Raw genomic sequence first — 17699 nt, forward strand, 5'->3', positions numbered from 1 at the left:
TCCCCTGTGGGAACAATATTGCTCCACTGAGAATGTATGATTTACACTAGTAAATATAACTTCAAAGAGGATCAGATTACTTAAGTCAGCTCATCTTACAATAAAGATGCCTCATTACAAAATGGCTGTGGCATTCTGAGCATGAAATCAGAGCAAAAGGGGTTAAAAGGCCTAAAGGGATACCCATAGACATGGTCCAGTATACCATTCCCCACCATAAGATATGGTAACCCCACAACCCTGTAGCCACAGGAGCCTCCATTATTTTGCCTAGCTTCTGTGCAAACTATAGCTTTTGTCATTTTTGTCAGTTAAATTTAATTACAAAGTATCTCAGGTATACAAAAAGTAGAGATAAGGAGCACTCTTGTACCCATAACCTAATTTAAGAGATAAAAACACTATATATTCATGTGTATCCTACACATGTGTGTATGTGTCCAACTCCTTGTGACCCCATGGGCTGTGGCCCACCAGGCTTGTCTATGGAATTTTCCAGACAAGAATACTGGAGTGGGTTGCCATTTCCTCCTCCAGGGGATCTTCTGGACCCAGGAATCAAACCTGAGTCTCTGACATCTCCTGCATTGGCAAGTAGATTCTTTACCAACTGTGGGACCTAGGAAGCTTTACTGAAATGTGAAAGTTTGTCCCCATTCCAAAGTCACATGTTGGAGCCCTAACCCCAACATGACTGTTACTTGGAATAAGGTTTCTAGGGAAGCAATTAAGGTTAAATGAAGTCATAAGGGTGGGGCCCTAATCTGACAGGATTAGCATCTTTATAAAACATCAGAGTTCACTGGCTCTCTCTCCACACAGCAAGGAAGTGGCCATCTGGAAGCCAGGAAGAAAATCGGTCCCCTGAGCTTGAGAAATCTTCATTGTCTAAGCTACCTAGTTTATGGAATTTTGTTTTGGCAGTCTGAGCAAACAAACACAAACACACTAATCCCAAGAATTAATCACTGGGTATACGGAAAAGAGAGGAGAAACCAAGGGGTCAAGAACAGTTTAACACTGGGTTCTACTACAAATCCAGCCACTCTGATTCTGTGGTACAACCCTTAGCCCTCTGAAGCATCCTTCTTCCCTTCTGTGAAATGAGAGGCTTTAGGTAGAACTTCTTCAGGTCTCTTTAAAACTTCCAAACTAAGCTCTTTCCAGTGATAAGACTCTGGAGATGTGCAGAAATGGCACCTTGCAGGGGAAAAGAAAAACAGGCCATCAGCCTTGGCCCTCGGGTGGCTGAAGAAGAAAATGTATTTGGTGTGTGCCACACCTCTGCATCCTTCATCGATGCTTTTGCCCATGGCACCGATCTTTCAGGCAAGGAAACCATCTGCCATGTAACTGGTCGGATTAAGGTGGAGACTGACTGAGATGAGCCCTCTCCATATGCTGCCAAGTTGGCTGCCTAGGATGTAGCCCAGAGATGCAAGGAGCTGGGCATCACTGCCCTCCACATCAAACTCTGGGCCACAGGAGGAAACAGGACCAGGACTCCTGGACCAGGAGCCCAGTCAGCGCTCAGAGCGCTTGCCCGCTCAGGGATGAAGACTGGGCGGATTGAGAATGTTACCCCCATCCCCTCCGACAGCACCCGCAGGAAGAGGGGTCTCCATGGCCACCATCTGTGAAAAGGACTACTCAGATTGTCGTTTTGTTAATAAATTGCCTTGATGTAGAAACAAAACCAAAAAAACCTCTCAAACTAAAAGTGTTACGTGCTGTGGGCTATGGCTCAGGCAATGACAGTGCCAGGATTCTATCCTCACGAAGTTCTTATGGGTATTCACAAAGCTATTCAGTTACAAGCGTATTCATGACACAATTGCATTTAATGGCAAAAAACAAAAACAGCAACAAAAAAACTTGTAAATAACCTATCTAACAATAAACTATGTTAAATAAACTTTATAGTAGAGCCAGATCATAGAATAAGTATTTATTGTGCAAACGTGTTAAAAAAAATTAACATCAAGTATATACCGCTGAGAAACCTTAAAATTATAGATTGGTAAAAACTTTGTTAAAAATACTATCAGTGAACATGGAGCACGCCACTCCTGTATGCAGCTGTTCCTTCCACGCAGGTGACTTTTCAAAAAACTGTAAACTGTTTTATTGAGGTATACCTGACACAAACTACAATATCTAAAGTACACATTTGGTAAGTTTTGACATATATAAACCCATAAAACCCATATGCCCATAAAACCAGAATAATAAAGATAACATATCCATCACTCCCCAAAGTCTCCTGGTGCCCTTTGTAATCACTCCCTCCCACCACCCCGTGCTCTCCCTCGCCTTCCCAAATCACCACTGATCTGCTGTCACTGTAGATCAGTTTGTACTTTCTAGTTTTATATGAATGAAATCATGCATTACATACTCTTTTTGGCCTGGCTTCTTCCAGTCGGTATATTTGAGATTCACCTATGCCGCTTCATGTATTTATTTCTGAGTGGTATTCCATTGTATGGGTCATTTTGACTCCCAATTAGCAGTCTTTATTTCCAACCCAGTTGCTTCAAGAAAAGAGGTTTCAGCAATGACATCTAACATTTCTTTTAACTTCACCATTTTCAAGGAATTAGGATATTCCAGGCCAGGCTTGATATTATCTCTTTTAGACACCGCTTGCTTTGCTTTGAATCTTTCAAAGCACTGATTCATTTAAATTTTACCTAAATTTCATTCTGCAGCAAGTTAACAAACCTAACATTGTGGGGCTACTAGTATGTTCCTGGTGAGTTTTATCAGCTGGGTTCTATCAAGTGACATGAATGCTGATGTCATTAAATATGTCACTAAAATGGCACTTTGCATTTGTCATTAAATGCAAAACAGTAATTAGTGTACGAATCCATTTTTGTTCTTAAAATACTTTAAAAGACACAAAGCTATATGTGAAAAATTATTATTATCTGTATTACCATATAAGTAAACATTTTCAGGTCAAAGGAGAGTCACACACACAAAAAAAGGTGATAGGATTTTACATAATCAGTATTTGCCAGACTGCGAAGAACTGGAATATCCAGCTACTATTATTGTATAATAGCTTAATTCATAAGCCCTCACGTGTTCGCCTAGAATGGGCTTCTTAGGAAAGATATCCCTCATGTCTCTGGAACCAAAGCATAAATGTAAAATTGTAAACCTACTTTCATAACTATAAATGGAATTTGGAACCTTTTAGAGATAAAGTAGTTCCAATTACATCTTCCAAGTTTTTGGCCTTGTAATTTACACTGTCTTTAACTACAGTCTTTAATTACAAGTCTGTATAAAGCTTGGCTAGAGTAACAATTTATTATTTACCAAGCTCCTTTTCACTCATTAATCACAATATGCGTTACAACACAGTTGCAAAGTAGGTCAAAATACTCCTAAATACATTTTTGGCATTCGGTACTTATTAATATTACTCCCCTTTCTATTCTTTAGAAAGCCTGTATTTAGTTCACTTTAAGACACTTGCTAAAAATGCTAATTATCATTTAACGATAACACATTAAGTTTTCTCATAGGGAAATATAATGTCAAAACCCTAAGGCAGCCGTGAATATCATCTTTGTATTTTTAAGATCTGAAAATTCACTTCTTCCTAATGTTACCTAGATATGGTCAACGCAGCATACAAAAAAGATTTTTGGAAATTCTCTGTGATCTTCCACAAAAGCTTAAAATAGAACTCAACGAAGGAACTACTTCATCTACATGTAAAACACAATCCAATATGCCTGACATTACTTCGTATTAAACTGCAATAGGAAAATAATACTGCCCACGTGCCTTCCAATTTTTGACTTCTGGCGAATGACAGGAACGAAAGCCAGGAGCGAAGGAGCGAAAACCACGCGAAAGCGCCCTTGGTCAGGCAGGCAAACTGTAGACACACAACATTGGTCAGTTGAGACAAACTTAACTTGTGAACGAAACCTAGGCCCCAAAAGAAGAGTGCCCGGCTTCGGACTTAACTGAGCCCAACTCTGGAAGCGTCTAGCTGGATCCGTGATCCAGTGAGTAGAATCCGCTTCCACCCCAACACTACTCCCAGAAAAAGAACGGAGAAAAGCAGACAGCTACTAGGGCGACTTGGACCTACACCCCGTGACCTGGTTCCTCAGTCAGTTCAGTAGCTCACTCGTGTCCGACTCTTTGTAACCCCATGGACTGCAGCACGCCAGGCCTCCCTGTCCATCACCAACTCCCGGAGATTACTCAAACTCATGTCGGTGATGCCATCCAACCATCTCATCCTCCGTCGTCCCCTTCTCCCGCCTTCAATCTTTCCCAGCATCGGGGTCTTTTCATATGAGTCAGTTCTTCGCATCACGGGGCCGAAGTACTGGAGTTTCAGCTTCAACATCATTCCTTCCAATGAACACCCAGGACTGGTCTCCTTTAGGATGGACTGACTGGTTAGATCACCTCGCAGTCCACGGGACTCTCAAGAGTCTTCTCCAACACCACAGTTCAAAAGCATCAATTCTCCGGCGCTCAGCTTTCTTCAGAGTCCAACTCTCACATCCTAGCTCTTTACCCCCCGCTCCCCCGCCTCCCCGGCCCGCCGCGGCCCCCAGGCTTCCTCAAGAGCCCCTCCCCTAAACCGATTCAAAGCGCCACGTCTCCTAGCTCCTGGCCACCAGCCATTCCGCAGAGGCTTCCTCCAGTGAACCCCTCCCAACCTCCGGACCAGAGTCACCGGTCCCCAGTGCTCGGCGCGCCTCCGGCAGACGCCGAAAAACGTCCCGCCGACCGCCTCAGCTGCGCGCTCCCTCCAACGGCTTCCGCCCCGCCCGGCCTCGCCCGCGCCCACGTGACACCTACGCCCCGCCCACTGGAGTCCACGTGACCCGCGACCCGACCCGCCCCCCGCCGCCTCCCGCTGCGTGGATCGCGGCCGGAGCCGCCATTGTTCCGCCGAGGGAGGACAGCGGGCGCCCGGCGCTGGCGCGGAGACGCCGCTTAGCGGCCGCCACTGGAGACACTCCCTCCCGCCGTCCCCCTCCTTCTGGCGGCGGCGGAGTGAGGCTCTGACGAGGGGGGAACCGGGGGAGCACCCCCCCGTCCTCCTGGCAGCGGCCGCGGCCGATCCCCGGCTCCGGCGGGAGGGGCGGCCGCAATGCGCTCGGCCTGAGGCGGTCGGGCCCCGGCGCGTCCTCGCTTCCCTCGACTGTTCCACGGCGTCTCCGCGGCCCGGCGTCATCCCGTGAGTCCCCCCGCTCCCCCTGACGGGGAGGGAAGATGGCTACACGGAGCTGGCTGGACGAGCTGGCCCAGCAGGCCGAGGACGGCTCGGCCCGGCTGCAGGAAATGCTCTCGGTCGGCCTGGGCTTTCTGCGCACCGAGCTGGGCCTCGACCTGGGGCTGGAGCCGAAGCGCTACCCGGGCTGGGTGATCCTGGTGGGCATGGGCGCGCTCGGGCTGCTGCTGCTCTTCCTGCTCGGCTACGGCTGGGCCGCGGCTTGCGCCGGCGCCCGCAAGAAGCGGAGGAGCCCGCCCCGCAAGCGGGAGGAGGCGGCGGCGGCCGCGCCGGCCCCGGCCGCTGACGACCAAGGCGTGCTGAAGAATCTCAGGAGCGAGGAGCAAAAGAAGAAGAACCGGAAGAAATTGCCGGAGAAGCCCAAAGTGAGTAGGGGAGGAGCGGCAGGGTGGTCGGTGGTTGGGGGGACCAAACCCCAGCCGCCCCCGCCGGGAATCCGGCAAAGGGGACCGAGGGAGCATAGTCGAGAGCCGGGATGGAGCCTCCCAGGCGGAGGCGGCGATCGGTGGACACGTTTCTTGGGGAATGGTGGAAATTCAGGAAGTATAGGACCCGGTGGGGCAGATCGGTTTGGAGGAAGGAAGTTAGACTGTCTTGGGGGTACGTTTAAATAAAAGCCGCCCGGAGGTCGAGACAGTTTGGGGACCCTTGACCGCCCGGATGACATGCCAAGCCGCCGCACCCGCCCCCCCGCCCCCCACCACCCCGAGGCCTACTTGGGTTAGGCTGCCTGTGTGTGCGGAGGCCGACGGGACCTTAGGGTGGCGTTGGGAAGTTGTGGCAAGACTGCGCCTGGAAGCCAAGAGCCTGCGTGCTTCAGGTCCCGCCGAGGTGGGAGGCGGTGGAGGAGATAACGGTGACCTAAAAACTCTGGGGCTTACTCGAGGATTAAAGGTACCCAGGTCTGGACACGCTTCCGTTTTAGTTAGGGCTCTAGAAGGGAAATGGTTGCCCACTCTGCTTCTGGCGCATGTGGCCGCTGGAGGCCGGAACAGGAGCCCGGCAAGAGGGAATCTGTCTTCTAACGTACTTTGGGGTACAGGGTACTCTGAGAGGGCGCCAAGGCAACTTCAGCGGAGCGGTGTGGGAGGTTTTGAAATAGGGTAAAAAGGATGACAGAGCAGAATGGTGCCGGGCTGAGAAGAGGGATCAGGCGCCCATTTACCGGACCACGTGTGGAAAGGCAGAGAGCATCACGACCGTCTTATCGTGCCTTCGCCTTTTATTTCTGCAGCCTTGATTGCCATGTCCCCCATGGTTCTCCCATTAGAACTTTCATGGTTTTATTTTACTTATTTAAAAATAGCGTATAGTTGACCAGAGTATGGAGGGTGTGCAAAATTGGAAACAACTCCTAACCTATTTTTGTAGCCACTGGTTTTAGCGCCTCACCTTTTCAGCACAATAAGGTTCTATGTGAAATGCCCTCTGGTTTTTTGCTGGACAGTGAGCGGTATGCATGTGAAAGTTAGTCGTGGAAACTAATATAGGAGACAGATTCAAAAATAATTCTAATATTTTGTGGACTGACAGGTGCTGTAGAGGTGTGAACAGTGTAAATGAGGTTTAGAGAGTGGGAGGGATTTGGAGGAATTTAGCAAAGTTATGGAGGAAGTCAGATTTGAATTCAAGCTAAAGTCATGAGAGTATGGTTGGTAACAATACAAAAGATGACACTGTATTAGAGCTGTGACAAGTCACAATTACTGCATTATTAGGTCTAGATTAGACCTGCTGGTTAAGAGGATGCAAGATATGTATAAGAACTAGAAACGGATACAACTTTGTTAGTATGACTACTGCCTTAGGTTAGGAGAAGAGAAAATAGAAGTGATTTGGAAGCTATGTAATTATATTTAAATTTGCAAAGAGTATTAGTGTTTACCAGAAAGTAATGTTATGGTGGAAACCTGGCTCCAAAATAGGAAAGAAGGTGATCTTGGAAAAAATCACATTCATTCATAAGCCTAGGACGAGTGTGGATGAAACAGGTTGTGAAAATTTCAAAGCCCTGTTTGCGCCTCTCGAATTTCAGACAGACTTGGGTCAACAGACAGGTGCTAATAAGAGCCCATTCGAAGTGCATCACAAGATGACCCATCAGAAGAAGAAACACAGACAGGCTCCTGTGGAACTTGTGCTGTGAAAAATACTCATCAAACTTAGTATTTGTGCTAGGGGGAATGAATAAATAAATCCATTGTTAGCTTTGGAGAACAGAGAATGGGAAGGCTGACAGGGTGGCTCAGTGTTAATTGCGAAAGCAAATATGTTTGCCTACCTAACAGTAAAGATGTGTTGGAGAAGTTTATCAACATTTACAAAACTGTGGCTTTCAAAAGTTTTGACCACAACGAAAAGAAAACATTTTACAATACCACCCCCCCCCCCACACACACACACACTATTCTGTTGTTCTTTAATGATATTTGTGACTTACTAAATTAGTTTCACATTTGATTTGAGGGGTGACCTATAGAAAAACGCTGCTTTATAGGGTTAAGAAATCCAAGCTTCCATTTAGTTAGTTATTAGTTGGTTAGTATTCATATGCTTCAGCACTTTGCTAAGTTTCTGTTTGGGGAAAAGCAGGATACTGCTTGCAAATTGAAGGCAGTAAAAAAGGAAAACCATATTCTTGTGTCTTACAGTGAAAGGGATACAAAAGCAAAAGCTCAGTTTTCCCCAGGGAACTTCTTATTCCAGTTGTGGAAAAAAATCAGAAACTTAACAGTGCAACCTTAGTGAAGGCCCAGGTAGCCAGGAAAAACCTTTCATGGAATTTGACTTGAAATGGGGAGGAACTGGATATTGGGAAAGGCTGAAGAAATAGCAAAGGCTCGAGGGTAGAAGACTTTTAACTCTGTTGGCCTGGCAGGAATTGGAACTCTAAACTTGAGTGAGGCATTTAACCTTGCTTCCATTAGCTTGTCATGTTTATAAGTTGAAGATCTTACTTGAGGTAAAACACTGCAGCATTCCTCAGACTGTTCACCCTGACTACTTGCAGTAGTTACTTTGAATGCTTGTTAAATCATGTAGATTCCTGAGTCCAACTACAGATACAAATTCAGAGTCTGTGGAGCTAGGTCCAGGGAATCTGCTTTTTTAACAAGCTCCCTTGCCTATTTGAAAATCAAGTGTAGTAGTGCCATAAGATTCAAAGTGTAAGAGAGATTTCTAGGTGCAGACATGTTAATCTTATAATCCATCTTTTATTACTACATCATTCTGATAAACATTTTGGATATGCTTAATTCTGATTCAAGTGGATTCAGGGATGTCAACTACAGTTTTTTTGAAAGGACATTCTGAATTTATTTTTGTCCCTTTTAAGTTTTCTCTGAAATCATTCCAGATTTCACAACTCAAATTTTCAGTTTGTTTCCAGTTGCCTGTTTTTATGTATAGAGTAGATGTCATTTAGCTTTTTAAAATCTTTTCATAAGCTTTTTTTTTTTTTTAATTCTTGTATTGGTTTGCTTTTTATCCCCTAATACCTTGCCATAGGTTTTTGTGTTCATTCCCCTGTTAAAGTGAAGGGGGTGACACTTTTCACTGGGCTTATCACTGTTTTTTTACATGTGTTTTTCTTGACACCTCATTCATCATGAGTATTAAGTAGACACTCAGTAAATATTTTTTTCTTGACTTAACCTGTACAGTGATTTAGATGGATGTAAACAGCAACCCACTCCAGTATTCTTGCCTGGGAAATACCATGGACAGAGGAGCCTGGTGGGCTACAGTCCATGGGGTCCCAAAGAGTTGGACACAACTTAGCAACTAAGCAACATCTCAAATAGCTGGTCTTTAGCAGTTATTGCTTTGTGTTTCAACTGGAAGCAGGTAACCAAGATCATCATCAAAGAAAATTCATTTTTCGTAAGGATTTTCCATAGTACAATTGTTAATATCTATAAGCTCAATAAATAGTGTTTTGTCTTGTTTGCTACTGTATAACCTTGCATAGTGGTTGGCGCTTGACAAGTAGTTATTGAATGTATAATACAGTAAAATGTCCCACCAAAGTATTGTATGCAGCTTGCTTCTGTTTTTTATGCCTAGAAGACATCCATGTGAGCCACCTTTTTATTTTTACAGTGAAAAATGGCTGTGTTTGCCTCATATGGCGTAAATTTTGTAAGGGCCATCTGTCTGCAGCTAGTAGCTTATTCTGACAGTAAGCTGTGTCTTTTGTAGTAGTTACTTCTTTTCCAGTTTCACTGCCACTGCCCTACTTTCAGGCTGTATTACCTTTTGCTTAGGTGATCCTAACAGCATCCTAACTGGTTCTCCTGCTTCCAGTCCCTTTGTTGCCAATCCTTTCTACCCACTCATGCCAGTTAAATCTTTTAAAGTGTTAGTCACTCAGTCATGTCTGACTCTTGGCGATCCTGTGGACTGTAGCCCACCAGACTCCTCAGACTCCTCCATGGAATTCTACAGGCAAGAATACTGGAGTGGGTAGCCATTCCCTTCTCCAGGGATTCTTTCCGACCCAGGGATCGAACCTGCATCACTTATGTCTCTTGAACTGGCAGGTGAATTCTTCACCACTAGCACCACCTAGGAAGCCCAACTCTAATCATGTGACTTTCGAGTTCACATCCTTTCAGTAATTCCCCAACACCTGTTGAATAAAATTCAGTGGCATGGCTCTCAAGCCTTTTCATGATCTAATCCCATCTTAGATTTTATCTCTTACCATTACCCATTTGTGGAGAAGGAAATGGCAACCCACTGCAGTATTCTTGCCTGAAAAATTTCATGGACAGAGGAACCTGGCGGGCTACAGTCCATGGGGTCATAAAGAGTCAGCCACAACTAAGCACATTACCCATAAGACATTACCATTAGCTAAATGTCAGTGTCTCTCTATTCATACTACCTTTTTCTATTCATATGATTTCTTCTAAAAGGCCCCCTTTTTCTGTATCTCTGCTAATTTCTACCTATCCTTAAATGGCCCAGCTACATTGCTCCCTCTGCTGTAAAGCTTTTCTCTAGCTCCCCAGTTAGAGTTAGTTTCTTTTTTATATATTTATTTTTTATGAGAGCTAAAACAGAGCATCGCCTGGGAATGTGCTTGTAGAATGACTCAGATTTTTTTTGTAACTCTATGCATGTCCAAGAATGACAAGTATTGATTTGGGGGTTAGAAGTAACTTTTAGCTAGTAGGAAAATTTGTGGATATGGAATCTCCAAATAATGGCAATCAACTGTTTGTTTGTATCTATAACTGAACTAATGGGTTTCCCTAGTGTGACTCACTGGTAAAGAATCCGACTACCCATGTAGGAGATGAAGGTTTAATCCCTGGGTAGGGAAGGTCCCCTGGAGAAGGAAATGGCAACCTGCTCCAGTGTTCTTGCCTGGAAAACCCCATGGCCAGAGGAGCCTGGTGGGCTGCAAACCATGGGGTCACAAAGGAGCTGGACGTGACTAACTGACTAAAACAACAATGACTAGACTGTTTGGCCTACCTCCAGAACCTCATGTCTAGATGTATACTTGATTTCTTCAGCAGGAAACCTGATGTTTATCTCAAAAACTTTAACATCTTCAGAACAGCACTCATAATACCCTGCCTTCTCCCAGTTGTCCCCATTACTGTAAATGGTAAATGACTCTGCCTTTCCTTCAGTTATTCAGGCCAAATATCTTAAGAATCATTCTTGATTGTTCCCTTTTCCTTATATCTTCATCTTGTTCACCTCATATCTGGTCCTTCAGCAAGTACCATCATTTTTATCTCCAAAATATATATTTAGTCCAGCTACTCTCATTCTGTTTCCACCGTAACTCACTCGCACAGCAGTAGCTTCTGCCGGCTGCCTCCAGTCATTTCTCAACACCCTAGTAACGAGGCTTTTTAAAAGCAAATCGCCATCTTGTCTAAAACCAACATTTTAGTAGTTTTTGCATTTAAAATCTAAACTTTTTTCCTGTACGGCTCAGCAGCTGCTTTTCTTTCTAAGCAAACTTGAGTCAGCTTCCTCTCATTTGCTACCTTCACAGTAATCCTTTGCACTTCCTCATGCTCTTTCAGAACCCAGTGCTGCAAACTTGACCCACTGTTCTAATCAGCCTTTAGATCTAACTTTGAAACTCACGCTCCTAGAAAATACTTTCCTAATCACCCTATTTGAAATAGGCATCCCCTTCTATTTTCTGTCTCAGTCTTTCGTGTTTCCTTTGTTATAGTTTGTAAATTGTTTATTAACTTCTCCATTTACTTTTGCTCTGGGTTTTCTTTTCTCTTATAAGCCATGCTATCAGATGGCAAACAGTGACTGGCATATTAGAGCCTTTGGTAACTATTTGTTAAATTAAATGCTGAATGATCTAAAATGATATCTTACTGTTTAGCTGGATGGTCTAATCTGTTATTGAGCTAAATAAATTTGTCTTTTAAGATACTCTCAATAGGATTATGTCTCTTATTCATAGGTAGTGGTTTTGCCCTATTATCTCAGGTATTACTAAAGTTACATGACATCTATAGGATTTTCTTTTTCCCTTTAAGTTGCTAATGTTTTAAGCCTTGAATACTCATTTAATTTAAAAATTCTGAGTGATGGTAAAACAAATATCCCTGATTTTACAAAAAAAAAAAAAGAATCTTGAGATTCAGAGAGATTGACTTATTCAAGGTCATAGAGCAAAGGCATTTCAAAGGCAAAACAATATCCTGATTTCTAGCTTAAGAACTCACTGTTATTTCCATTATACCGCTCTGGTTTTGATAGCATGTTCCAGGATATTACACTGCATTCAGAGAACAAATCTAATTTTCTCAGTGAGTTACAACTTTATTGCTTTTAAATTTTACTTTTAAAAGTCAGAAGTTTTCGCTGAAAATTATAATGACCTTTACAGCAGCTCCAGAGTTTTGCCTTCATTTGTTTGGTCATATGACAGGACTTTTTCATCCTGTCATTTTCTTCTGCCAGAGGTGCTGCAGAGAAGACCTTTAATAGTTGTGACAGAAAAGACCTTTAACAGTTGTGTTCATCTCAGATACCAAGAGCAGCAATAAACCCTCCGAGTACTTGTTTTTGTTGCGCTTCAGCATTATTGGGTAATGTACTACTTTTCAAGGTTGTGAAAGCCTTGAAAGCATTTTAAAATTAGTATTTTTCAAACAAAATCAAGAGATGTGAGGAATTGGTGTTGCTTGACAAGTTTTTTTGTTGTTGTTTGGGTGGAGGGGAGTTGGTAGTTAATTTGTGTTTGTTTGGTTTGGTTTTTTTGGCCACACCATGCAGCTTGTGGGATCTTCGTTCCCCAACCAGGGATTGAACCTGGGCCCTTGGCAGTGAAAGCATGGAGTCCTAACCCCTGGCTTGCCAGAGATTTCCTGACTAGTTTTTTGCTCTATTTTCTCTCCAACTGTGCTAGTAGTTTGGAGAGAAAACTACTCTCAGATCATCTCAGAAACTACTTTCTCAGATCCATCTGAGAAAGAACTACATGGATATGTGTCCACTGTATCACCTGTAATCCTTATCTCAGTACCCATCTGATATAAAACCTTAAAAACCAATGCTGTATTTAGTGTTTCAAAAATTATCTCTAGCATAACTTGGCCATGTGATTGGTGTTGCGTATCATTTATAAAAGTAGCTTTGAGCATCCTTGATGTTCTAGGTTCAACAAAAAGATGTTTTAGAATTCCTGAAGAGGGTTTAGTTTTGGCTAGCTGTTCAGAAGGCGCAGGATCTTTGTGTGCTCCCGTATTCACCTCTGCAACCCCATGGACTGTAGCCCGCCAGCCGCCGCTGTCCATGGGATTCTCCAAGCAAGAATACTGGAGTGGGTTGCCATTCTCTTCCAGGGGATCTTCCTGACCCAGGGACAGAACCACATCTCTTGCATTTCCTGCATTGGTAGGCACATTCTTTACTTCTGCAACACCTGGGAAGCCTGTGCAAGAATCTTTATCCTAAAGGAAATGTCTCAAGATATATAGCAAGATTTTTGCAAATTTGATTTTTAGGCCATATTTATAAGATTATTCTTCTAGCTTTTAAGAGTTTAAAATTGAGGTTGAATTTAAAAGCAAGTTGATAAATTACTGTGAGTGAAGCTGTGTACTGTAATGTTTAGCTTATGTAATTGATAGTGCACAGCATTTGACAGAAAGAAGCACACAATTTGTGTTTTTAAATAAATGACAAGAAATTGTTCTACCTTGAATATGTATCAGCACTCTTCCTAACTAAAACTAAGAAACTGACCAAGTTTTGTCCACTAAATGAGATAATGCATGTGATTGGCACATGGCAAATGTTGTTGATGTTCACTCGCTCAGTCATGTCCGACTCTTTGCGACCACATGGACTACAGCAGGCCAGGCTTCCCTGTCCATCACCATCTCCCGGAAGTTGATCAAACCCATGTCCATCGAGTGGGTGATGCCATCCAGCCATCTCATCCTCTGTCCTCCCCTTCTCCTCCTGCCCTCAATCTTTCCCAGCATCAGGGTCTTTTCCAGGGAGTCAACTCTTCACTTCAGGTGGCCAAAGAATTGGAGCTAAAATTTAGCTTCAGCGTCAGTCCTTCCAGTGAATATTCAGGATTTATTTCCTTTAGAATTGATTGGTTTGATCTACTTGCAGTCCAGGGGACTCTCCAGAGTCTTCTCCAACACCACAGTTCAAAAGTATCAATTCTTCTACTCTCGGCCTTCTTTATGGTCCAACTCTCACATCCATACATGACTACTGGAAAAACCATAGCTTTGACTATACAGACCTTTGTCAGCAAAGTAATGTCTCTGCTTTTTAATATGCTGTGTTTGTCATAGCTTTTCTTCCAAGGAGCAGACGTCTTTAAATTTCATGGCTGCAGTCACCATCTGCAGTGATTTTGGAGCCCCCCAAAATAAAGTCTGTTGCTGTTTCCATTGTTTCCCCATCTATTTGCCATGAAGTGACAAGACATGGCAAATACTTGGAAGTTTCTAGGTCTGTCAGCTAAAGTTGTTATCTGTTGAGTTTCCATGATGTCTTGCCTTTTTTTTTAAAATCATGGACATACTTGTACTTCCCAGTATGCAAAGTATAATTTCTTGCTAAGCAAATTGAGACTGCAGCGAAGTAGTAACTTATCCAGGGTGATAGACATTGGGGATTCAACCGTGATCTCAGCTTTCCTTCAAAACACACACTGTTCTCCTTTTAGAGGCCGGGGATGGGGAGGTGGGGAGCCAGGGCAGAGTATACCTTTTGTCTGGCTTTTTTTCTGAGCTATACCTGTCTTCCTTTGCTGGGGTCTAAGCTTTGTGAGGACAGGGATTGTGCCTCACTTGTCTCGTTTCAAGGCTTTAACAGCCCTGCTTATTACTCTGCTGGGTTCATTTAATGGATATTGAGTGAATGAACTCGAGTGAATATTGTGTAATCTTTTTTAGAATACAGACTATAAGCAGCTTTTTAAGAAAAAAGATCGTACAGCATGTCTCTCAAGCAAGCCTGGACTATTTCTAGCCTGTGAGAGGCTATATTTACTCATCATTTGTATTCTGTTAACTTCCCAAAAGAATTTGTGTCTGCAGCATTGGGCCCATTGGATACATGTACAGTTTTTTAAGGCTCTTGACCACCAGAACTTAACATTCATTTTGAGCTTGCTAATATGAAAAATGACTTGAATGCTGGAACATAGGATGAGGATATGGGCCTTCGTAGCTTTGGAGAGGAAAGGATATTGAAGGAAAGAAACTGTTTCTTGAACATGTAAAGTATGCCTTTGCATGTTCTCTCATTTACTTTAGCAAGAAACCTATACAAGACAAATTACATATTTTCTGCATATTTACAGATGATGAAGTTGAGGATTAAGTCAAGGAAAATGTTTAAAATCACAGTGATTAAATATAGAAGTTGGACCTTAATCCCCGGTTGTCCACTCCAAACCCCATAGACTTTTCATATTTCACTTTTTTTGATAGTTAGTAGACTACCCTTTTAGTTTTGAAAGTTAAGTTTCCAAGTAATTTGAAGTCATGGGTTTTACATTTTGTGACTAAAAATAAAAATTTACCTAATTAAGTGAAAATCAATTCAGTTCAGTCTCTCAGTCGTGTCCGACTCTTTGCGACCCCATGAATCGCAGCACGCCAGGCCTCCCTGTCCATCACCAACTCCCGGAGTTCACTCAGACTCACGTCCATCGAGTCAGTGATGTCATCTAGTCATCTCATCCTCTGTCGTCCCCTTCTCCTCCTGCCCCCAGTCCCTCCCACCATCAGAGTCTTTTCCAGTGAGTCAACTCTTCACGTGAGGTAGCCAAAGTACTAGAGTTTCAGTTTCACCATCATTCCTTCCAAAGAACACCCAGGACTGATCTTCAGAAAGGACTGGTTGGATCTCCTTGCAGTCCAAGGGACTCTCAAGAGTCTTCTCCAACACCACAGTTCAAAAGCTTCAATTCTTCGGCACTCAGCTTTCTTCACAGTCCAACTCTCACATCCATACATGACCACAGGAAAAACCATAGCCTTGACTAGACGGACCTTTGTTGGCAAAGTAATGTCTCTGCTTTTGAATATGCTATCTAGGTTGGCCATAACTTTCTTTCCAAGGAGTAATAGGAGTGTCAAATGTTAAAACTTATATATGCTTATTGTAGCATTAGATTCTTTTTAAAAAATATTTATGTGTTTATTCAGCTGCATCAGGTCTTTGCTGGGCCACGTGGGGTCTTTTGTTGCTGAGCATGGACAGTAGTTGTGGCGCACAGGCGCTCTAGTAAGGACTCGGTTGTTTAGCGGCCCATTGGAGCTTAGTTTCCTGACCCTCGATTGGAACCAAGTCCCCTGCATTACAAGACAGATTCTTAACCATTGGACCACCAGGGAAGTCCCAGCTATGGGTTCTTTTGATATTTAGAATCAGTTTAACAAATATGTAAAGGTCACGCAAATGGAGTAGAAGTCTATTATTAAGCATACCTTCTTATTCTGAACTTTATCACTCCCAGAGGGCAGATTTCTTTCATATGTCCTTGTCCCTGAGGCCCCTAGCCCAGTGCCTTGTACTAAAAAGTACTTAGTGTGTAAAGAATTGTATGAAATTAATAAATTGGAAACTAATGTGAAGAACTTTATTTCCTTGAAATAATTGTTATTAAATATAAGACCCTTCTCCCCTGCTGTGTGGCCCCCTCCTCCCTTTTATTTTCCTGATTGTCAGCTGGGTGTTTTCATTCTGCATTATCACCCTCCCAAGACACACACACACACCACACACACACACCACACACACACCACACACACACACACCACGCCTTCTTTTGCTAATGTATTTTTAAGAAAGATCTGGGCTGGGATTTGAGGAAATGTATTAATATTAAGGCTGACATGGCATTGTCTACAAGTTTATCCACATAAGAAATTTTATTTTCTGGTACTGGTTGATTTTCACCAAATTTGAAGGATATTTTGGAGTGGTCTAATTTAAAGTATAGGTTGGATGCTATATATGAAATTAACTTGGATTGGCCCTAGAGGGAAACACCTCAAAATTTTCCAGAGAATTTTAAACTTGGGGCACAGAGAGAAGCTGATGTAATTCTAATCTGTAGAAGCGACATTGCATATATTAAGGCTCCATGACTAGAGAAACTACTTTCATGTAAAACTGAGCGTGGAAGTATTATTTGATTTGAAGTGTTAGTGATTAGTTCTTTTCATGTGAGCAAATCTACATAATACATTTTTATTTATTGTTGTTGTTTAGTCACTAAAGTCATGTCCATCTCTTCTGTGACCCCCATTGACTATAGCCCACCAGGCTCCTCTGTCCATGGAATTTCCCAGGCAAGAAGACTAGAGTGGATTGCCATTTCCTTCTCCAAGGAATCTTCCTGACCCAGGATCAAACCTGTCTTCTGCATTGGCAGGTGGATTCTTTATCACTGAGCCACTAGGGAAGCCTTCATGCTTCTATTTAGGGATTTACTGATTTAAATGTGGTTAATGCTTTTCTGGATTACTGGGAAGGTGTGGTCAGACATTCTGGAGAGCTAAGTCAAGTGGGCATTAAGCACTGCTGTTAATAAAGCTAGTGGATGTGACAGAATTCCAGTAGAACCCTAAAGGATGATGCCTCAAGGTGTTGCCTTCAGTATGTCAGCAAATCTGGAAGACCCAGCAGTGGCCACAGGACCAGAAGAGGTCAATCCTCATCCCAACTCCAAAGAAGAGTAGTACTAAAGAATGTGCTAGCCATCAGACAGTTACACTCATCTCCCATACTAGTAAGGTCATGCTTAAAATCTTGCATACTAGGCTCAGCATTATGCCATCCAGGAACTTCCAGATGTCCAAGCTCGGTTTAGAAAAGGAAGACGAACCAGAGATCCAGTTGCCAACATTCGCTGGATCATAGAGAAAACAAGGGAATTCCAGAA

At 43.2% G+C, this 17699-nt stretch overlaps 1 protein-coding gene and 1 pseudogene across 5 annotated transcripts in view; both read left to right on the plus strand.

The window, feature by feature from the left end:
* On the plus strand, positions 1194-1640 carry LOC102168650 (annotated as a pseudogene).
* The window catches only part of MTDH (metadherin), a 57769-nt gene continuing 44960 nt past the window's right edge, over positions 4891-17699 (plus strand). For all 5 annotated transcript variants that reach the window (XM_018058259.1, XM_018058262.1, XM_018058264.1 and 2 more), the window contains exon 1: positions 4891-5643. In XM_018058259.1, coding sequence (XP_017913748.1) covers positions 5260-5643 — 384 coding nt within the window. In that variant the 5' untranslated portion in view covers positions 4891-5259. The remainder of the gene's footprint in view (positions 5644-17699) is intronic.

This window comes from Capra hircus, chromosome 14 (assembly GCF_001704415.2).
Source record: "Capra hircus breed San Clemente chromosome 14, ASM170441v1, whole genome shotgun sequence".
In the NCBI taxonomy this organism is placed as follows: domain Eukaryota; kingdom Metazoa; phylum Chordata; class Mammalia; order Artiodactyla; family Bovidae; genus Capra; species Capra hircus.